The 23,285-nt window shown below is 36.2% G+C and overlaps 2 protein-coding genes and 1 long non-coding RNA gene across 12 annotated transcripts in view; 2 read left to right on the top strand and 1 right to left on the bottom strand.

The window, feature by feature from the left end:
• Positions 1-5,781, top strand: part of ATZW10 (centromere/kinetochore protein, putative (ZW10)) — a 48,861-nt gene extending 43,080 nt beyond the window's left edge. For 5 of the 9 annotated variants that reach the window (XR_016042568.1, XR_016042567.1, XR_016042565.1 and 2 more), the window contains one exon: positions 5,088-5,781. Coding sequence is in view for 2 of the 9 variants with exons in the window: in XM_020661784.2 (XP_020517443.1) it covers positions 5,088-5,180 (93 nt within the window). In the remaining 7 variants the exon portion in view is untranslated. The remainder of the gene's footprint in view (positions 1-5,087) is intronic. The other 4 variants (XR_016042570.1, XR_016042569.1, XR_016042566.1 and 1 more) reach the window with 1 other exon arrangement.
• A 2,144-nt stretch (positions 5,782-7,925) lies between these two features.
• LOC18424876 (uncharacterized) lies at positions 7,926-16,652 on the bottom strand. 2 transcript variants are annotated; one of them, XM_088849502.1, is made up of 4 exons: positions 15,659-16,652; positions 14,424-14,873; positions 9,768-10,086; positions 7,926-8,186 (listed from the first exon to the last, which is right to left on the bottom strand). In XM_088849502.1, the coding sequence occupies exons 1-4, from the start codon at positions 16,091-16,093 to the stop codon at positions 8,053-8,055; spliced, it is 1,338 nt and encodes a 445-aa protein (XP_088705628.1). In that variant the 5' UTR covers positions 16,094-16,652; the 3' UTR covers positions 7,926-8,052. The 2 variants fall into 2 exon arrangements, with proteins under 2 accessions (XP_088705628.1, XP_088705629.1); XM_088849503.1 differs by lacking the exons at positions 7,926-8,186; positions 9,768-10,086 and adding an exon at positions 14,218-14,323.
• Positions 16,653-21,191: 4,539 nt separating this feature from the next.
• LOC110006420 (uncharacterized) lies at positions 21,192-23,203 on the top strand. The gene is made up of 2 exons (XR_002279379.2): positions 21,192-21,920; positions 22,859-23,203. It is a non-coding gene; the product is annotated as an uncharacterized LOC110006420 (long non-coding RNA).
• The last annotated feature ends 82 nt before the right edge of the window (positions 23,204-23,285 follow it).

The following is a 23,285-nucleotide window of genomic DNA, read 5'->3' as shown; positions in this document are numbered from 1 at the left end:
CCCCCCCTCGAACCTCTTTCTCCCTCTCCCTCTCTCTGGCCCCTATATTTTCTCTCTCGCCCTCTCTTTCTCTCTATTTGGGATGCTTGCCCTCAACGCCCAGCCCATATTAATTGAAATTCAGGATAATGTATACATGTCCATGCCATGTGTTAAAGAAAGAGATGAGATAGTAAAGTCCCTGCCACCAGGGAAGTGGCGAAGAAGAAGATGAAGAAAAGAGAGAGAGAGAGAGAGAGAGAGAGAGAGAGAGAGAGAGAGAGAGAGAGATACATTCACTATGTGAGGTTTAAGAGAGAGGGACCTCCAAAGTGGAAGTTCACTTGGTGATGGGGCCATTAAAGCCCATGAGTGAAAAATGCATCCAACTAGAAACCATACCCCAAATGATGCAGCAACCATGAGCAGACAAACAGGGCCTTGAAGGTCGAGCACACCCCCAAGACAAGCAGCTGCATGAGCAGCACTGCCAAAAGGGCCCCTTTGAAATGCCTAAGTGCATGTGGGCTATATAGCAAAAAGAAATTGACCAGTAGAGTGCTACTGGTCCTCTTCCATAAACCTGGGGTACAGTATAACTGCGTTGGTCTCCCCTTGTCCACTAGGGGGCAGATGGGGGTAAATAGGGGTCGCACTGGCTTGTCCAACAAGATAGTACGAAGAGATGTCACTATGAGTCTCGCGAGCGACCCAAAGAGTAGACAAGAGTTGCTCGAGCTGAGAGGTTAGGCTTAGGTCCTCTTTCAACAACATAATCTCCTCAATGCATTTCCTACTGTTCAGCATCTCTTCGAGGAGCGGCTCCATGACAGTAGACCCTAGGTCTGAAAATAAAGAATTAAAGCACATAAGCTCCTCCCATCATCGTGGAGTGAAAGCTCTGTATTGTCTCTTTTATTTTGTTTGTGACTTGCAATATATAAACTCTAGCTACTGTTTGACCTTCAAATTGCAATCCCTTTATCCACGTGTGTTGTTTTGTAATTCATGCAATAGGTATTCATATGTGTGCTCGATGTTTAGACTTTGTTTTTATTGCATACCATTATGGTATAATGTGAATGGCAATGATTTCATGCAACGGTTGCATCAACGACACTTCTAAAAAAACCATGTTTGTGGTATTTGTATGACCCAAAATTTTGCACACACACTCTCTTCATCTCAATAATCAATCCCAAAAAAAGAAAAAGTTCAATTTGAACCCTAGATATGGTCAAAATGAGTCCCCTCCAAAAACGAATCTAGACCATTCATTTGGTGAATTTCAATATCTTAGCCTTTATAAACTCAAAATCATTTTTTTTTCTTTTTTAACATTGTTCATCTAATGATAATAAAGCCATCCAAAAAAATGGGAAATGAAAAAATCCCTTCAAGGCCTAGATCTAAGCATCTCACCAAATGAATGGCCTATGTTAATTAGGCTAAAAAAATACTTTCTAGGTTGTGTTTTGAGATTTTCCTTATTTGTGATTGTTCATTAGAATAAAAAGAGTGTATATTTCAAAATTTGGATCACACAAATAGCCATACCATGGTTTTTGAAGGTTGTTGCATCATATTACTATACAACCGGTGCATGAAATCATTCCCCTAATGTGAATGTTGGCAAATAACAAAATAAAATAAAATAATGATGAAAAAAAAACAAATTCAAAGTACATACTATCCAATGTCCTGAATGGTTACCACTTTTTAATGGTAATTGGAGTAGAAATCTTCATTCGAATGCGTCTAATGGTCATAGGCTCGATTCACATTTCTAATAGTGCTAGGTTGGACTGCCTTTCCTTCAAGACATAATTGGTAACTATAACAAATACAATAAATACCATGGCATAGAGAAAATCCTATTTTGTCTATATAATAATGAAGTGGAGATCACAATTTAGAAATACATGGGAAAGCATTTTTATTTTTTGTATGTAATTTTCCTAGTATTTGTTTGCTAATTTTAATAGCCAACACATTGAAGTTAAATTTGAGGAACCTTTGTACAAGTCTAATAAAAGACATTCGATATAGGTTCTAAGTTGAAAAGGCTTAATATGTGTTGATATGGAAAACTTATTTCTATGGGGCTTTGTACTTGACTCCATAGAGTTAAAATCTCGATTTTTCGTAGGTAACAAACTCGATTGCATACTGATATGATTCTCGATTCCAAACTGGCATGAATCTCGGATCCACATATGATAGAAACTCGAGTCCAAAGATGTTGGAATCTTGATTCTAAACTGGTACAAATATCTATTCCACATATGTTAGAAACTTGATTCCATAGATGTTGGAATTTTGATTCCACATATAAATGAATCTTGATTCCTCATAGGTCGATTCCAAAGAGGTTGGAATCTCAATTCCATAAGTGGAGGAATCTCGATTCTAGTTTGGTCGAGTCGCGATTCCCAAAAATAAGGAATGTCGTACCCCCGTGATTCTCATTGTACGGATGTTGATTTGTAAAATTGGAATCTTCTAGCAGTTCGCAATTTTTGAAACGATTTGGGTTCACAGGCATTTCCAACAACTATAGTTCATCCCATTTCTGGGTATACATTTGAATACAAATATTTGTACATTTACTCATTTCTATCAATACAAAAGGCATTTGTACTCAAAATAAAGAATGTACTACAGTGGGTGTTGCTCATTTTCAATTCTCTTTTGATTCCTTCTCCAAATAGTATTACAAGATTCCCTTCATTTAACCATGAGGCGAACCAAACGTTGATTCTTAGGCCATCTCCAGCATGCCTTTGGCTTTGTCATCTTATGGAGGGGATGGTTCTATGCATGCTTTTCCAAGCCCATGGGCAGGAACCACTAAGTGGGGAGTTGGTGAGTTTGGGGGCAATTATTCCTTGTTGGGTCTTTCTCCTGCTTGTCTGTTGCTTGAGATAAGCCCTGTTGGTTCAAGTGAAATGGCTTGTGGATTTCTTTTGTGCTCTTTGAGATTTGCTCCATTGGCTATCTTGTTGGGCATTCGCTTCTTTCTTCTGGCTTGGGTTATGTAGTTTACTCTCTTGCAAAACTTGGTTTGAGGTTGATTTGATGAAAGAGGTCTAGGTGTTTTGTTGTCAGTTATTCTTGGTTTTGATTGGTGAGGAAGTGGTTTGGGTGGGTTGAAATGGAATTCGATTTTGAGAAAGGCGTTTGTAGTGGGGTTAGATTATTTCGTGGAAATGGTTGGGAGGGTTTAAGGAGCATTGCATAAATGGGTTCAGTGGTCTCTGGTTTATGGAGTATGGTTGGAGTTGCTGTAGTATGTTCCTTGAGGCAAGGGTTTGTGTTGGATTGGTTGTGGGTATGATTTTGCAGCATGTGACAGGAGTATAAGTTATAGTGGGTTTGTTTAAAGGAATAAGGGCATTTGATGATTCGATCTCTGCTGTTGGTTTTGACCTCTTTGTGGCTGAGATTTTCTTCATGAGCTTTGTTCTTTTTTCTTTGTGCTTGAAGGAATTGGTGGATCCACCATAGTTTCAACTTACTTTTTGGTCCTCGTGCTTTCCTTGTTTTTCTACCTTTGATTTTCCAAGCACATCCCTCTTGATTTCGACGCAAAAAGGGTGAGGGGTAGGTCCAAAAGGGCATGGTTGGAAGTAATGATAAAGGATATGGGGACATATGGCTTCATTGAGGGTATGATTATTGATAGAGCAAAATGATGGACTAGGATTTATGTAGCCGATCTGAAATAGTTGGAAAAAGACTGATGATGATGATGATCCTCTTGATTTTGACTTCCCAAATATGCCGCTCTCATGGCGAGTGCTCGTTTTGGAAAATTAAGACCAAAAGTAATGTATAAAATGCACCAAAATTAAGACCGCTTTGCATGAGAAAATTATAGTTACCAGATATGTGTTCCAATGAGGGTTAGTCAAAAAATTTATAGTGTTTACCGTCACACCTAGAACTTTTCCTAAACCCTCCCCCCAAAAAAGAAAAAGGAATCAATAGGTAATTTTTTTTTCTTTAAGAGCACCCATATAATTTGAGCCTTTGAATGAAATTTTACAAGACTTTGTGAAATAGTTGGTGGTCAATATGTCCCTGATCAATTAGGTGTTCAAGCTCTGTGTGAGACAACCAATCTTTTTCGTATTTCTTACGCTTTATACCAATGAGGTTGCTTGCACCATGGGCAAGAGAGGGGTATTGTGGGTCTCTTCATCCGTTTGTAGTCTTCTTTGAGGTGCCCATGAGATGTCTCATTTCTTCTTTCGACGAGGTTTCCTTTCATGTTTTTTGGCATTTCTCCTCGTTCATACTTAGTTTACAGAACAAGTATAATTTGTAACCTCCATATGTAGATCTAATTCATTAGAAAGCCAGTTTGCTGTGATCATGTTTGTCCGAAGTCTGCATAACTGATGGTTAAAATTTTTTAGATCTAGTTTTAGGAGGCTCTATCAAGTCAGTGATTGAGCGTTTATAAATTTGTTTTTATCTGAGAGGAGCCTTGACAATTACATCGACTTTGGATGAACATGATACAAAATTCTGGTCCATACGCTAGAACTTTGATGTATTCATTTTGTTTGGAGGAGTCCAAAATAACGTGTATTCATGCTGGAACGGTTAGTGTGCTATGGGCCCGTTGGACTCAGGTACTGCGCAAGTTGGGGTAAAGCAGATACCATTTTTTTGGTAGGAAGCTCTTTGTTGGGAAGTTTCATGCGTTCTACATTTGAGAGTCACTGTAATTTTGTAGTTGCTGCTTTTTTGCTCTGTATTTGATATAACTTAATAATTAAGTAGCCAAATGTAATACCTGATAAATTAGCAAAGGTTTAACTGCAAAGAGCTCACTGTGTGGCATTAGCAAATTAGATTTGGGTTTGACTGTCTGTAACATTTAAGTGTTCTGACTCAAAACAGAAACTTCTTAGTTGTTGGTTTGAGGTACTGGTGGAAGAAAGTGATCCTGAGATCCCAGTTCTTTAAAGTTCACAGGCTACTACAAGATGCATAATATGGACTGACACTGATTTGTTTCACTTTTCTCTTCCCTTCTTTTTATTGTACTTGGCATTTTCAACTGTGGAATTTTTTATTTTATTTTTCTGTTCCTGCAGATTCAAAATTTTGTCAAAGCAATATTTGCAGATTCACCCCTTAGAAAGGAGTGCTTTAGGAGGATTGAAAGCTTCAACTTAGAAGCACAATAGAATTTTGCAATGATCCACTTTCCCTTGGATTTGGAACTTTGTATTCGTCTATGAAGGTGATGTGCCTTACTGATATTGCGTCGAGTCAAGCTAAGTTATTGCATAGTCGACTGGTCGAAAATAGAAAAAGTCAAAAGGGAAAAGCATATGTTCATCTTTCTTCCCCTTTTGTGCAGAAGCATGTCTCTTGTACTGGAAAGCAAAATGCATATCTAAAATGGTCTGCAGCAGTAAGCCAATAGGGAGGCCCTTGTACATTAATGACCGAAATATGAAGTTTCAGGATAGTGATATCGATTGTAAAATGTAAAAAGCAAAGCAGAGATTATTCGTATAATGATAGATTTACTGACGTGGTTCTTCTCATCCAGTAAAGCTTCCATATTTCTCTGAAGAGGGTTTTTGGGACTGGTTTACCCATTTGGGGGATAAATCCCTTGTTACCAGTGATTTGTACTGAATTTTTTTTTTTTTTTGTTGAACTTTGGCTCAGTGTCCTTCCTTCCTGTCACCTTACTAATATTTTGCTTGTAATATGATTTTGAGACATTGATACTGCTTTTGAGTATACTTGTTGGAGCCGTTTGGAGTTGTTGCTTCAGGCTTGGATTGTTTGGGATCATGTTGTGATTGCTGGGGAGTTCCTCACCTGCCGAGATTGAGTTTGCAATAGCCATGTCTTATATTATGCATATGTAATTCCTTATAAATCATATGTAAGATCCCATTATTACTTAACGAATGTGACCTTTGTGTGTGGTACACGGGCAGGTTCGCAGGGACACTTTCGTGGAAATATTAGTGCATTTTACTGTGTACCTGACAGAGGATGCCTTGCCTCTGTGTAATGTCTACCTATGGTAATACTCCCCCTAACCGAGAGGGAAAACGAATGACAGGTTCTCACTATACTATCTCTCTATATATATGGGGAAATAAAGTAGACTCTCTCTCTCAGAAAGGGAACATAAAAATAGTCTGTGGGAAAAGGAAAATACACTTCTCCCAAAGAAAGGGAAAAGGAAAAATACTCTTCCTCTCCCTGAATGATAAGGAAAAGGTAAATAGGGTCTCCCAGCAACTAGGTTGGGCTTGGGCTTGATTGGTGAGTGGTCGACTATTGCAACACTGTGTTCGAGTCCAATTCTTACCTCTGAACAACTTAAAAAGTAGTACAAAAGAAAAATGAAAATAGACACTCTCATTTCATTGCATAAACAGAAGTACACCAAAAAAAAAAAAGGAAAAAAGAACAGAAAAAGGAAAATAGGCTCTTACATGTCATGTCATGAACATTGGGAAAGTCTTAGGAGGCATAAAAAGAAAATCTATTGTGAGGGTAATAGTTTCAAGAAAGGGGGATGCGTGAACAGATATCAAACAACATCCCAATGCAAATTGGAATTCTAGTAACAGAGACGGTTATCGAATTGCGGAACAAGTATTTTACTCCTATTTGAGAGAAACATCAGCGATATTTATGGTGTAAAATGATGCGAACAAAAAAAATGGGTAACAAATGATCAAGGAAGTTGGAAGGAAAGAAACTCATGACTATGCATTTGTGGACCATTGTGCTGGCTGGACACATGACAACATCAATCAAGACTTCAAAACTCTGCCATTGCAAATATACATTTTGTGAAAGTGATGATGAATTATATTGTGCGCGATGCGTGCATGAAGCAAGATGAAGACTTGTTTGGATGGCTTAGATGACTTGCATTGGGACAAGCAGGGATTATGGGAACAATTGCGCTGTGAATAAATGCTCTCATACTCTTTATCAGCAGCTGCTAGTTACTGTTGTTTCAGACATTCAAATGTTGAAAGATAGGCCTAGCCAGCATAGCCAGGTCAGGTCAGGTGGGGAGCCCTCAACTACCCTTCAATCCTAAACTAAACATTTGTCTCTATGGTAATCTTATGACCTCAGTGTACTATGAACTTTGGAAGGTGCTCCGGATGAGGAGGCTCTATATTCTTTATATATTTTATAATCCTCTTCAAAAAAAATTTAAAAAAATGAAATCAATTGGTCTCGCTATCTATTTCTTTTGTGGGGGAAAAAACGCATATGACCCAGTAGCAGCTCTTCAAATCTCCCAAAAGGTGCATGGACTTTGACTTTCACACCTTCCCCACTAGAATACATTTCTTTTCTCCCTATCTAGGCAACAACAGAAAGGAAATTGAACCAAAGGCTCTCTCTTTGGTCATGTCATAGTCTGTTGGACCCCATTCTCTCCATCACCATCCATCCTTTGATTGGATGGTCGAGAGGAATTCTATGGTTCTGTAGATCATAGTATATGTCCGGTGGATTTCATTTGTCTGTCGTTTTTTTTGTCTTCCGTTTTTATTTTCTCATAGGATCTATGGACACCATATGAGCTCCTCAGGTCTATAATTCCAATATAAAACAAGAAGTCATAGAAGTGAAGAAAATCAAAGGACTTCAAAGGGGAGAGAGAGATCTAACAGGATGTAGACGATCCGTAATAAAACAAATATCATATGTTGCAACAGAAAGACTCCAAACATTTAAAAACACAGTTATGAAATACAACGAGATCCATAGGCAGGCACAAAGATCCTATGGAGAGAGAGAGAGAGAGAGAGAGAGAGAGAGAGAGAGAGAGAGAAACATGATTAAAAAATAAACAAGACCACCCATCAGCTCGGGTACGATCGTATGTTTGAAAAGACACTTTGATGAATGAGGGGACCTACTAAGGGACTATATGCATCGGACAATTTATTCACTCACACCTCAAAAAATAAATATCAAATTTACATGTGAAAAAACCAATACCCAATTTACTCAACCTAAGAAAAGTAAACAGAAATAAGAAGAATAGAGAGTAAGTGTTTAAATCCCTACTGTTTTGCCCAATATCCACAAAACAAGTGACATCTCAATCATAAATATTACTTGGAGGGAGGCCCGGTCCAGCATGAACCCAAATACTGAAATCCCAGCCCGGTTGTGCTCAAAATATTTCACTGCCAAAGTCAATCAAGAAACAAAATTAATAACAGAGTCATTAATGAAATATCTTGGCTAACAATCATTTGCTCGAAGGGCTATATTTAAAGGTAAATGTAGCCACCCAATTTCATGTTCAATCGTCGCGATTAATTGTGACTTTGTGCCAAAAGTAAATGGTCTTATTATATATTTTTTCATATTTAAAATGCACAAGATTGTGCTATTATAGCAGTTTGGTGAAAAACAGGTATTATCTCATCAGGATTTTCTTTTAAAAGGAATGAGATTCCAAGGGTGGTTGGGTTCCACAACATGACATTATCAGTTATATTCTCAATGAAGTTCTAAGTTCGTATTAGAAAGGAAAAAAAAAATTATTTGGTTCTATTTTTGGAAACCTTTTGGTGATGTTAAAACATGATTCAATAACACGTACCAAATGTCACAGACACTAGAGACACTAGAGGATCGGGCCTTGTGCACTCCGATATAGGCTGGAATTGGGACCATGAACTCAAAAATTCCTGATGTGGGTTTTGGGCCTATTTAAAATTGCAAAATTGATCTTATTGAGAGGAACCCACTTAACGTTATCAAATGGTGTAAGCAAGAGCAACGAATTCTTTGGTCGCTCCACGTCTTTTGGTTGAAAATACACGATCTCTGTGCTTCACCGAGGCTACGGATATCGTTTTCTCACATCTATCGTAAAGCCAATGATGCTCTTGATAGTCTTGCAAAATCATGCATTTCTTTATCTTCATTGTTCATTACTGTCCAGGGTCATTGGTGTTTTGGTTGGGTTCAAGAACAACGGTTTGTTTTGTACATCAATCAACTTGCTCTACCGCATGTTTACAAATATTTTATTAAATTTTTTTTAAAATAAAAGTTAAGTAAGATGTTGCCACCTCTCCCTATTTAGGGTTAAGCCTATACATTCCCATGCGATAAATTTTAGATCGTTCTTGCACTTCAGATTCCTTCTCCTCTTCTTTTCTGGTTAAGGGTTTGTAGTTTCAAGAAATGTGCTAACAACCTTTTCTAACGGGGTGTTTTAGGTGCACCTTACTCTTATAGTATATATAGAAGCTTTTTCTTTGATATATAAGTTTATGTTTTGGAAACTATTTTGCTGGAAATCACATGTTTTTAGCCATATATAACTTTAAAAAAAGCTGAAAATAGCTGAAAAAGTTAACCAATTAAATAGTATTCCTTATAATAGATATCATGTACCAAACAAGCAACAAAATTAGTATTATATAAAGTATTAATTTCACATAAGATAGTCCATTCCTGATTAGATTAAGAATCATCCAAACAGACCCTATGTTATAAATTAGTATTATATAAAGTGTATAAGATAGCTAGCCCATTCCTGATTAGATTAAGTATCATCCAAACAGACCCTAAGTTATTTCCTTTTGGGGACACCTTGGTCCCCCAAGGTTCATAGTTTGTGATTTTGTTTGGCTTTGAATGTGTATTTTAGCTGTGATCTTATGCAAAAAGGTTTGAGTGGAAATTTAAGAAGAAGAAGAAATGTAATAATAATCATGTCCATAACAGCAACAAAGGGAGAAGGGCCTTACCTAGTGCTTCTCTCCTCTGGAAGGAAGCTGTCTGAGCATAGGCAGTGAGGACTAGATCATCGTTTTCATCACTATCGTCGATATCATCATCATCATCATCATTATCTAAGAGGCTAAAGGTGTGTTCACCATTTGGTGTAGCAGGGAAGATTCGTTGAGCCGTAGGGGTGGTCTCAGACTCCATGGATTCCAGAGAGTCACAAGTAGCACAGATATGCCATTTAGCAGCAAGGGATACAATGGATTGGGCCTTGTGTGTTATCTTAGCAGCACTATGTAGGCACATCAGCAGTCCAGTCATCAACACAACGGAGCATATCTGGGACCACCAAAAACAAGTTCCAAAATATTTCACACGAGCATGCAATAATTGCACTCTATGATAAATATGGCCAAAGTTACAGATACCCACTTGACTCGACATTCTGGACCGCCCACGCCCCAATTTTTCGGCCATATTTTTCGTTCTCTCTAACGTTCGGCATTGCGCACAAGCTGGTCAAACACATTTTGCACCTATCCGACACATGTTGGGCATCACATTTTGGAATCATGGGTTAAAATGGGGGATATTTTTGGTAAAAAATTAAGTTATTTTACTTAAGAGGTGGTTGTAAAGAAATAGTATTGATATTAATAGTATGATATCAAGAGTATTATTTTTGTGTTTTTTTTGGGAGGAGAGGAGTTTATAATGGATGAAGTTTCTATAAGGGCTAGGATTTATGAAAACAAAATAAAGCCTCACCTCAAATATTTGTCCCAAAAAACCTTTTGGCGGAAATCTCCATGATGGCTCTAAAATCAATTTCCAATACTGAAAATAAAATTTGAAACTAAAAAAATGGCATAGATCTTGCGGATCTGTGAACACTTATTTTTAGGGCGTAATGGATTGTCTAGATAATTTATTATAAGATACACTATTTTTAGAGTTTAAAATATTTTTTTTTTTTTTCACAACCATTCAAGCCGAGATGCTCCATTTAGAGGTTTTTCAATGCTTGAATTGTAATTTTTGATAAGTTACAAGGTGAGGCTTTACTTATTTTGATTCGGCTGCTGTAGCCCTATCAAACCATTTTCCATTTATAATTTTCCCATAAATATGGGACCCAGTTTTTGTGCAAGCTCTAATATAGTGTTTGTGGTAAATGCCTCATAATATTGCCTCATAATATAGAACCAGTGTTCACAAAATCGAACCGGAACGATTAACCAGACATGGGGTCAAAAGAGGTCTAACTGACCTAACCGGTAAACCGACCGATTCAACCGTTCTAGCCGGACAAGTCCTAGGTGGTCAAAAAATTACTGAAAAAAATAAAATAAAAAACACAAAAAATATGAAAAACATATAAAGAATAATTAAAACAAAACACATTTTTGAAAATTAATGAAAAAAATGGATTTTAAAGAATCGATTTGTGCCTAGGGGTATCTTTAAATTTTTCGAAAAATATGAGAAAATATAAAAGTGAGTATTAATGACCAAAATAATTTTTAATATTTACCATAATGTAAAAAATATTAAAAGGGAAAAGTTATAGAGCCGAGGCTCTAAACAATCAAATTTGAGCCTATCTCAAAATTTTCACTAGAAGAAGTTGTTTTGATGCCCAAATATTTCAAATTGATTTTCAAGTTTTCATAGATCAATCAATCTACATTATTTTTTAAGCTTTAAACTTTATAAATAAATATGAAAATATATTTTAAAATAAATATGTTTTAAGCCTGTCACAAAGTTTTTCAGTAGTGAAACCACATTTCTCGACAATATTTGAAGGTAGGCTCTAATTTGATTGTTTAGCAAACGGTATCCATATAAAAAACAGTATTACAAATTAAATTTTTTATTTTTGAGATTTTATATAAATTTTTTGAATTTTTTTTTATAAAATACTGGTCACCAAAACCTCCTGAAATTGAAACCGGCAACTATTCCGATTATGATCTAATGGGGTAGTTACCGATTAGATCGCCCAGTTTTTCAAACATTGTATAGAATATTTGTGTAAGAAGGATGGTACATGCCTTTATGTCCCCTAGAGACTAAGTCTCACGCCACCCTTATATTTTCAGGCCAGCGGTACCCGGCCCATTGCTGGCCAATGACCCGCATACAAGGGGAATGGTAGCCAATGAAGGAGTGAGGGAGGAAGCCACTAAAAATCAACCCGACGGCGGGTTCCATGCCACATGTCAGAGTTAGTGGATATGACACTTAGGAGTATGGCTCTTTGATGGACCTGGTTTCTATGCGATCAAGCTCGAGAAATGCATACCTCTTAATAAATTTACTTTTGAGATAGATTTTAGGACTATAAGGACATGATCTCTAATATGGAGATCATGAATATGGAAAAACAAATTTTAAAAACGAAAAATAATAATTCTAGTAAGAAAACATTTGGACCGTTAGTTTTTATTGTTTTTAGATGAAACACCTACTTACATCCATTTTTATTAAAAATGTATGCTTTACACTTTCTGGACCACATATGTAGAAATAAGGTCCAGCCGGCATGAAACAATTTTCCCTCTTCGATTGATGAGCTGTACTTTCTAGATGTGGCCTTGAGGCCAATGGTGTGGCACCTTTAAGAGGTATGAGCCTTTGAAGTTTATCCAACAAAAAAGAATGTCCAAATCAATGCACAGTAGACAAGAAGGAGACGAGCCCCATACCCACCATAATGTGATACAAAAACCCCCATCTTCTCTTTATGTTTGCTTGTGTGAGAAAAAGTTGGAAAAATAGGGCAAGAGTAATTTTTGCCTCCTTATAATGCAGATAAAATAATTTTTTGTGGACATTTTTCCTTTTATATATAGGATGGAGTTTCTATAAGTCATAGATTTTATGAAAATAAAGTAAAGCCTCGCGTTTAAATTCTCATTTGGAAAGCAACTTGGCCGTCGGAAATCTCAATGATGGCTCGAAAAATCATTTTCTAACTCTGTATAAATATTGAAACTAAAAAAATGGTACAGATCTTACATTTTGGGTCGGATCTAGACCCAAAATTTGGATCCAAATAGTAATTCAGATTGGATCTTGGTATAGGTGGATTCAATACCTATATCCGATCCGAGTCCAACCCAGTTATTAATATATTATATTATTTTGTATATACATAAATGTGAAATAGTATTTTTTGTCCTATATAATTTTACAGATGTAAAATAATATATAAAATCATTTTTTGGGATCCGAATCCAGATCATATGTATACTTTTTAGATCTAGATCTAAATCTAAATATTACAGATCTGATCGGATCTAGATCCCATATATACTTTTTGAATTCAGATCCAGATCTGATTATTTCGGATCCAATCGGATCCAAAACCAAATCCCACCCCTTCTTTTCAGATCCGACTCTAGATCACGGTGGATCTGCACCAAATCCGACCCATTCTCAACCCTACGGACAATATCTCTAGGAACTCTGGATGAGCACATGGATCATATTTTATAGAAGCCATAAAGCTATAGGCCTTGGCGCATGCAATTGCTGGAAGGTAGTAGAATGTGCAAACCCAAGGTGGGTCCCGTTCTCTGGTATCACCGTCTAACGAAGAAACTGACCAACATAATTTTCTACCCAGGCCTACAGACTCCCCTGCGCTTGTGTGAATTAATTTTTTTTTTTGGACGAATTGTGTGAATTTTTTTCATTTCTGATTTTTTACTTTAAAAGGTTGTGAAGTGTTTTTTTGTTCATAAAAAAACTAGAGATTTTAAGACAGAGAGAGAGAGAGGGACATTAATTTAGAGAGAGGAGACCAAAGTGCAGAAAGAGATGGAGAGAAATTTATATTAGTATTTTTGTGTTAGAAATACTACAAAGTATTTTAATATTTTTATAAAGTTTAAATAAATCAAGAGAAAGTCGTGAGTTTTAATCCCACGTTAAAGAAGAGAGCATAGAAAGATTTGTATTTATATAGAAACAATCACATACCTTATTTGGGGATTAAAAGAGAGAGTGTGGTGCTTGTGCCGAGCAAGTGTGCGGGGCGAATCAAGCGTTGCGGCTAAGGGACATGGGTGAGTAAGTTTTATCGTGATTTTATTATTACCCACCAAAATTTCCAACAATTTATAGTAATGTTTGATTACTCGGGTGAGCTACCTCGGACTCACCCAAATAACTCGGATTCACCACCCTTGGGAGCTTTAGTATCCCCTTGGACATCCAATTCAGGGATTTTAAAAAAATATCAAAACAGTATAAAAAATTTTAAAAATAAGAAATTTATTTGTAATATATATATTATGTTTTAAAGATTGGAAAGTGTTTTTACCATTAATATTTATTTTTTCCATTTTTCTTTCTTTTTGGATTACTTTTAAATAAGAATTGATTTATTCAAAATCTATTTTTTTAACTGTTTGTTTTGTTTAATTTCACTTTAAACATATTTTTCTTTTTTAAAAAAAATTTCTTTTGTATTTTTAAATTTTTTTTAACACTTTTTTAGCTTCACCTAAATCCCATACTCGGGCCGAGCTACCTTGGCAGAGTAGCCGAGTCCATCATTCGAACACTGAATTATATAGAGAGAAATATATTAATGTGGAGAGAGAGAGAGATAGAGATAGAGATAGAGATAAAGATAGAGATGAAAAGGAAATGAATGAGCTTACGGCAAGATCTCCGTCCCTGAAGATGGTGAGGGTTGAGTGAGACTTGGTCGTGATGAGGAGCGACGCAAACTGGCTCGCCGTCACCAACAGGAGAGACAGGAGTATAAAAGCCCTAAACCTGTGGCTTATGACTCGTAGCTGCTTCCTCACCCTCAGATGCTCCCTCAATATCTCTCCCACGTCCGATTCACCTTGGAATACCTTCCCGAAGTCTTGTAGCCGTAGGATCTGCAGATGACAGATAAGCCTCAACAATACGCACACCATGAAGAATATGCTCATCCTGTACATCCAAGATGCCAGCTCCACTATGCACGCGATCCCATCTCCAACGTACACGTTCCCGATGAACGGCACCTTCGCTAAGCCGTAGGCATACCACCATATCTTGTATACGGCTTCGGCCACGAAACAGGGGAGGACGAAGCATGAGAGAAGCTTAAAAGAGCTCTGTACAATAATAAATAAATAAATAAATAAAGAAAAAAAAAAAGACAGAAACAGTTTATATAGAGCCGAGGCTCCAAACAATAAAATTAAAACGCACCTCAAAAATTTTAATAGAACAAAAATTTCAATAGAATTGGATAATTTTGATACTCAAATATCTTCAAATTGATCAAGGACATGGAAGAAAAAATGGATTAATAGTGTATCTTGTAACATATTTTTGGACAGTCAATTTTAAAAACCATTTTTAAAATTTTAGAATTTATAATTAAAGATAAAAATATGTTTTAAAGCTTTTCGAATCCACATTTTTCCACACTATTTCTCCACACTATTTGAAGGGGTGCTTTACTTTTATTGTTTAGAGCCGTCTTGTAGCTTGACTTTAATTGTTTAGAGCCTCGCTCCATACAAACGGCACCCAAAAAAGCATAAGAAGAAAAGTGAGAGTTGGGGAGACGAAGAGAGAATGGCGGACCACACTGTATAATTAAACCCTAGGGTTAGAAAGCGAGACAAATGCAGAGAAAGGTCAGAGAATAAGGGATCGATAGAAGAAATGATTCAGGGACGGTGAAATTTAGAGAGAGAAAGCACGGTAGAGGAAATCTAGAGAGAAAAAATTAGACCAGAGATTAACATTGGAACGAAATGTAATTTTTCCGAGAGAAAATTTAGAGAGATAAAACTTTCCTATTCTCCAAAATGCTATATGTTGCATAGAAAGTTTAGAGAGAGAAAGCCTTCCTATTCTCCAAAATGAAAGGATAGAGAATTTCACCTACATTGAGTTGGGTGGTGTAGCTCAGCCGGACCTTCTCGCTGTCAAAGCACAGGTTGTCAAGAAAGAGAAAGCGTCTCAGCCCATACTTGCGCAGAAACTTAGAGAGAGAAAGGAATGAGGCGGCTGCAACTGCAGAGAGAGAAAGCTGCACGGCCGTGTCGTGCGTTCGACGATGGCTGGGTTCGCAATGCGAGCAGGACAGAATAAAGGGAGAAGCGGTCGGGATCACGACAACCATTAAAAGGAAGACGCACCATGAGACGAAGGTGCGCCATGGATTGGATTGATCGACGCAGAGCCATCCGACGCAGCGCCTGAAGCTCTTGAGTTCGTCGTCCGCATGAGACCCGCACCTCAAGAATGCCTTCTTTCTCTCCCTAGGAAACAAGCATTCCTCCTCTTCTCTCTCCTCTCCTTCCCCTGTTCTGCAAGCCATTGCTCGAATCGGTAACCCTAACTGAATCTTCTCAAATCAATGGCCCTTCAATCCAATCTCTCTCTAACCGATGCCCCTCAATCTAATCTCTCTTTCGAGTCAATTCGTCAATCCAATCTCTCTCTAACCGATGCCCCTCAATCTAACCTCTCTTTCGAGTCAATTCGTCAATCCAATCTCTCTCTAACCGATGCCCCTCAATCTAACCTCTCTTTCGAGTCAATTCCCGTTGAAGCGGACCTCTCATTCTCTTTGTGAAATCCAAAAACACTTTCTCTCTCTAAACAAGAGCCCCTAGATCATCGCCCTCAAGAGGAAGCTCTTTTCAGATATATATGTATATACTTGTACCAGGAGGGAGAGAGAAATATATAATCAGAGAGTAAACGGGCGGTGGTGATGGATGATGGTTCAGATGGCCGGGAAAATGTGGAGACACCACCCTCCTTGTAAAAGTTCCTATGTTTCTAATTTTGGGAACCTTGTAGGCGTGCAACCCAAGTACAAAACGTTCCTTACGGTTATTCCTCGCCCTTCAAGACTTTTACACTTATCCAGTGTTCCCCGTCCTTCAGGCGTTTTACACTTTGTTCGTGAAAATCGAACCGGAACAGTTAACCGGACATAGGTTTGGAAACGGTTACACCGGCCGATTCAAATATTCTAATCGGGCAAGATTCGGGCGGTCAAAAAAGTGTTAAAAAAAATAAAATAAAAAAAACTACTAAAATATGAAAAAGCACATAAAAAAAAGAAAACTTTATATAAAGCTGAGGCTCTAAATAATCAAATTTGAGCCTACTTCAAAATTTTCATTAGAAGATGTCATTTTGATACCTAAATATCTTCAATTGATCATCTCGACATCAAGATACATGGACATGAGAAAAAAATAGTGTATTTTGTAACGTATTTTTGAACTGTCAATTTTCAAGATTTTCATAGATCTGACGATCTACACTATTTTTGAAGCTTTAAACTTTACAAATAAATATGAAAATATGTTTTAAGGCTATCACAAAGATTTCCAACGGTCAAACCACATTTATCGATACTATTTTGAAGGTAGACTCTAATTTGATTGTTTAGAGCCTAGGCTCTATACAAACCACGCTCTATAAAGAATGATTAAAACAAAACACATTCATTCAAATGAAGTTGAAAATTAATGGAAAAAATAGATTTTAACCCATTCTATATTTTCCAATGACTATTTTCAATTTTTTTAAAAAAAAATGGGAAAATATAAAAGTGAGTATCAATAACCAAAACAATTTTTAATCTTTACCATAATGTAAAGAATATTTAAAATGCATTACAATCAAATTCTTTATTTTTTAGAATTTATATATCTTTTTTTGATTTTTTTTTAAATACCGGTTGATCACCTTAATCGCCCAAAATTGGCTGGTTCCGATCTAACAGGGCAGTTAGTGGTTAGATCTTTTGCGAACAGTGGTTTTACACTTGTCTTGTGTTCACAAAATCGAACCAGAACAATTAATCGTATATGGGCCCGAAGCCAGCCTAACTGTTAAACCAGCTGATTCAGTTACCCAAAAAACAAAACCGGCCAGTTCAACCATTCTAATCGATCAAGTCTCGAGCGATTAAAAACTTGTTCAAAGATTAAATTTTTTTTTAATAAAATATGAACAATATATTTTGAAAACTATTAAACAAAGCGTATCCAAATGAAGTTGAAAATTAATGAAAAAAATGAATTTATACCTAGGAGTAATTTTGAATTTTTTTAAAACATGATGGAAAAATGTAAAAAGAAGTATTAATAACCAAAATAATTTCAACTATTTGCCATAATGACAAAAAACATTACAAAAAGTACATTACAAACAAAATCCATTATTTTTGAGATTTTTTTTTTTAAAAAAAATACCCAATCGATCACCGAAACGGCAATAATTGGAACCGGCTTCTTATCTAACTAGGCCGTTACCGTTTAGTTCACCCTGTTTTTCCAACAGTCCAATTATCCCCTGCCCTTCAATGGTTTTAGACTTATAGCGGTAATGCCGCAATGAGGACTGCCTTCGAGCAGGGCTGGAATTGGATGCTCTGGCTTGGCAATCAAAGGCCAGATTGGGAGCTCGTTAAAAGGCAATCGGGCCGGTCATAATCATGTAATATTAATTTATAATAATGCACTCCGAGCTCCTTTATAGGATTCATCTGGCTGTGTTGGGCTTTCAAGCTAGTAGTGTAGCAGAATGGCATGGGCATGTGTCTGCCTCAGCCTAGTTTAGGTCCCCTGAATTTGACCGATCGGACTGATGCTTTGGCTAGTCCGGTTCAAGAGAATTGGTAAAAAAAAAGTTAAAACCAATGTTTGACTGATTGAATATTCTAGCTTTTGGTCACACATATTGCACAAATTCAGACATTTTTTATAGTATATTTTATTTTTACTTATGTCTTATTTTTTCTAAATTTGAAAATTTGGTCCAAACAGTTTAACGAGTGATCGAAACGGTTTTGATTGAACAAGACCCTTCACCAGTTTGATAGCCAGTCCTATCCCAATAACACTGGGTATATAAATATTCTGGCTTACCAGTACTTCATTTTTTAACTTTTTTTTATAAATTATCTTCATATTCAATTTGGTGCATGTCGTTTACTTGTAGTGGTGCACTTAATAAAAACAAAAAATAAAAATACATTATATTTCTATAAAGTGAAATGATCAAAATAAGCCACAAATTTTAGGCTATTTTGGTCATTTGTTCCATTAAAATGTGTTTTCCCATTATTATTGGGTGCACCTTTATGGATAAGCACATACAAAATTTTACATGAAAATGATTTATAAAATAAAAAATAAAAATAAAAATAAAATATATTGTTCACTTTGACCGATCTAATGAAGACAAGATGTTTGAGGCTAAAAACCTTTATTTATATCGGATTGCTGGGCCTATAGAAAGCTTTCACTACTTAAAGTTCTTGCATTTATGGCCTGAGAGAAAGAGAGACTCGAAAGAAATAAAAAAATTAACGAGAGAGAGGGGGATGAGCATAAATGGGAATTGTCAATTTATTATGGAACGGCATACCAGTCAAACAAGGGAAACTCCACTTATAAACATGCACGAATGGTCCACATGACCAGATGTGCTTACAACGGTGGTGGCAATAGACCCGGACCCGAGGGGTAAACCCGATTTGGGTCCGGGTCTGAGTCTAATCAACAGGTTGGGTTCAGGTCTAAATTTTGGACCAAACACTTCTCGGGGGGTTCCAAATTTGGGTATGATTGAGTCCGCGTCCAAAAAATATTTTTCGAGTCCCAATATATGAAATATATTTGAATATAGTTAAATAAAAAAATATATTTCAATTTTTGAGTCGGGTCCGTATCCGGGTCCCTCCGAACCCGACCCAACCCGTTGCCACCCCTAACTTCCATAGTTATATACTATAGGGTCATTACCTTCTAATCTAACTGATTGGAGGGAACAGCCGTTGTGAATTATGACTACTTTCAAGTGGTCATATGGACCATGGCATGCATTCATATTATATAGACAATATGTGTATTAAATCATGAAATGTTGTTACAAAATGATTAGGGGTCAAATGATTTAATTACTATCAAAGATCTAGTACACTCATTAGATACCTCGTTAAAAAAATTATGTTAAACAAATCACCACATTGCCTCTTTTTGAAATGAGAACCATGGACAAGGAGATACATTTTTGCAATTGACTCCCATTTAAGTGGCTTGAGAGAAATTATTAATTGTTCATAAACAATTAGGGATATTATTGTTATTTTTCAATCTTGTGTAGCGAACCGCAAACAATTAGATGTATATTGTTATTTGACTTGAGCTCTTTAAATTGTTGCCAAACGTTCAAAATGCATATGATTGTTTAGGGTCTGAATTTTTGAGCATAGACAATTTCATCACTTTTTACCATATTTTTTAAAGATATGGTGGAGTGAGATGAAACTTAAGAGTAATCACTTTAATGATAAAGTGATTAAACCACTCTAACGATTTTGTGCAGTAAGTATTTAAGAGATATTTCCCCATTGTTATATGGATATTATTACCAGGAAAAATTTATATAAGATATTAACCTTTTATTATAAAAGTAAGCCGCGCCTCAAAAACCCACAAGGAAAAAGTTGTTCAAACCCTTAAGGAGCCTCCAAGCGATCATCTTGACCTCAATATGTTTCGTCATTGAAAAGAAAAAAAAAATCATGTCTTAAAAATAATGTATCTTGAAACATTAATTATTTAAACAACTTACTTTAAAGATTTTCAAGTATTTATAGGTCCGTCCATTTTTCGACCTGCGCTATTTTTCAAATTTCATATCATATTTTAATAGAGTAATGATCTTATAGGACCTTCCTCCATCCATATGTGTAGGATTCCAAAGAATCACCAATAACGTTGACACGGATCTATAGAAAAATTAAGTCTTACACTCATATGATAATTTTTTTAGAGATCCATATCAGCTTTAATGATAATCATTTGAGGTCTTACATACATGCGTAGAATAAAATCCTATAAAATCATTACTTATTTTAATAACTACAATAAACATAATTTTGACGCCATCAAGAGATACTTGGCACCATAACAACATCTTCATCTTCTGACAGGATTTAGAATCATGCTTTACTCTAATATCTCTAAAAAAACCAAATTAATCTTAGTTAGAGGAGGGGCCAAGCATGGGCCTCAAGAATCCTAGGTCACATGTGTGGGACGCCGAATTGGGGTGTGCTACGTATAAAAGTTTAGAGAAAATTTACGTCCCTTTCGTGTTATTCAAAACTTGATTAAGAGGACTTGTTGATATGTGGTCGGGTTTGATAGGTTCAAAGTTACCTGTTCCTGTATCTAAAGGCCAGGAATTGACAAAATTAATGGAGGGAGTTGAATTGAATAGATAAGAATAAATTAAGGGTGTCGCATGCTGTGCCAGCTGATTTCCAAATATAAGATTGAAAAGGAATTGACAAAATTAATGGAGGGAGTTGAATTGAATAGATAAGAATAAATTAAGGGTGTCGCATGCTTTGCCAGCTCATTTCCAAATATAAGATATAAAAGTACAGAGGAAATAAGGGAGTGCCAGCTCTTCCATGTCTTCCTCACACTAGAAATGATCCACGTTGCGGACTACCTCGCTAAGTATGCAGCAAGGAAAGGAAACAAAATGTTGAACCCTAACTGGTATAAAGACAAGGATGGGTTTCTATGAGTAGACCCACTCACTTGTACATGTGCGGGCCCCCTCTAAAATTCATCTTAAAATGGATTTTTGATCTAAAATTGTAGGGATTTATCATCTAAGCCAAGTCGATTATATATATATATATATATATATAAATTTTTTAAGATTAACAATCTCTCAAATTATATAGATTCAAAGTTAGAGACCCTGTGAAGTATATTTTTACCTATAATACCTTTATATTGTCTCGTGACAAACTTTAAATAGTGGTTCATTTTGGACAATTATTTTCACAATGATAAAAATCAAGGGAATTTTTAAAGCTTTTAACCTCATTTGCTCGCCTAAAACTCCCTCTCATCTGTCTCCCTCCCGTCTTTCTCCCTCCATTGATGGAGAGCTCGAGACCTTGGTTTTCACCTCGAGAAAGCCCTTTCGCCTTCCATCCATGGTTGTCGACTCAACTCATGAAATGTAAGAGCCAGCCAGGAGATCTTCATTCACAACAGCTAAGAATATCTGTTTTAGGCTGCAGAAGTAGGGTTCAACTTCAGAATTTTGTGGGTTTTTCTTCATAGCATGCTTTTTTATATGGATTTGGAGAGGTAGGGTTTGTTGGGTTTTTGTGATTTGTGGCTTTTAAATCCCATAGATCAATATGGAAGTGCTCTTCTTGATCAGAAAAATTGCCAGGCAAAAATGGAAGTGCTATTTTGCATAAAGAATTTTTTCTTTATTTGGTGAGATTTAGGGTGAGATCTTGGTAGCTTTATTTGGGTAAGATTTTGGAGCTTTCTTTTTTGGTGAAGAAAATGTGAGATTTTTGTAACTTTTCTGTATTTTTGGTTTTTGGGTACGATTTTGGTAGGTTTTATTTTGATTTGAGATAGTCACCTCTCTCTCCGTGCTAAGGCCACCCTTTTTTTCAATTTTTTTACAACTCGACATGTTGGTTTTTACTTCGAGAAAACCCTAATTTTCACCTTCACGTGATCCCAGCCATGGAGATCTCCGATCACACCAGATACGAATGCCACACTAAATGCCATTTATTTTCTTCTCTTTTTTTCTTTGTTTTATTTTTGGGAATTTTTTTCTAGAATTTACTCTGTTGATCTATGTGTTGACTTATTTGTTGGTATAGGGTTCTTCCTTCATTTTGATTTTTCATTGTATTTGGGTTTGCTTAGGAATTCTGAAAATGCCACCCATCGAGAGCAATTTGATTGACATTCTTTCTTGAAAGTATGCTTCAAGATACAATGAAATTTTCATATTTGAAAATATGCCCCCACCCATTTTTCATATTTTTATACCGTTTTTTCCCTTGATTATGCAACTCCTTTCATAGCTAACGGATTAATTTTTTGATCTAGTGAATGATTTATTGTTATTCTTAGTATAATAATTATCTGATGATAGGAAAGGCCGGAGAAATGATTTTATTTATTTGATGATATCTTGTTCTTTTCATAGCTAAAGGATTAGATTCTACTGAGTAATCGTTTTATTTATTTGTTTGATCTATTCTCTTCCTTGCTAGACTTGAAGACTTAGGATCAAGAGTTGGGAGATTCACAACTTACTCTACACATTTTGAATGGGAAACTGTATGGGGCAGTGAGAGTAGGAGGCTCTAGTTTGAAGCGTGGTGATGAAGATATTTGGTTTCAAAGCCATAAAGTAGAAAGCATCAGAGCTTCTAGCTCATGTATTTTCAAGGCCAAAAATTCTTCTTGATAGAGGGAGAGAGATGGAACAATGTTGTAATAATATAATTCGAATATGAATTTCTCTCTATCTTAAATTTCAAAATATTTGATGTATTTTATTTTGTGCCTACATGAATCAAGTTTTTCTTATTCAATGAGAAGTTGTGATTTGACTATTTAACTCTCTCTCTCTCTCTCTCTCTCTCTCTCTTAGTAATTGTGTCTGTGTGTTATACGCTGGCTATTATTGCCAGGGAG

Source organism: Amborella trichopoda, chromosome 10 (assembly GCF_054954075.1).
Source record: "Amborella trichopoda isolate Santa Cruz 75 chromosome 10, AtrichopodaSantaCruz75HAP2 v2.0, whole genome shotgun sequence".
NCBI classification, from domain to species: domain Eukaryota; kingdom Viridiplantae; phylum Streptophyta; class Magnoliopsida; order Amborellales; family Amborellaceae; genus Amborella; species Amborella trichopoda.
Note: the sequence above shows the minus strand (reverse complement) of the source record. Positions and strands in the feature narration are given on the sequence as shown.

Coding starts and splice junctions, on each gene's coding strand:
- LOC18424876 (XM_088849502.1), bottom strand. CDS start 16,093: ATGGCTTGCAGAACAGGGGAAGGAGAGGAGAGAGAAGAGGAGGAATGC. Junction 14,874..15,658: donor GCTACACCACCCAACTCAAT/GTAGGTGAAATT, acceptor ATTATTGTACAG/AGCTCTTTTAAGCTTCTCTC. Junction 8,187..9,767: donor CCAGAGGAGAGAAGCACTAG/GTAAGGCCCTTC, acceptor TGACTTTGGCAG/TGAAATATTTTGAGCACAAC.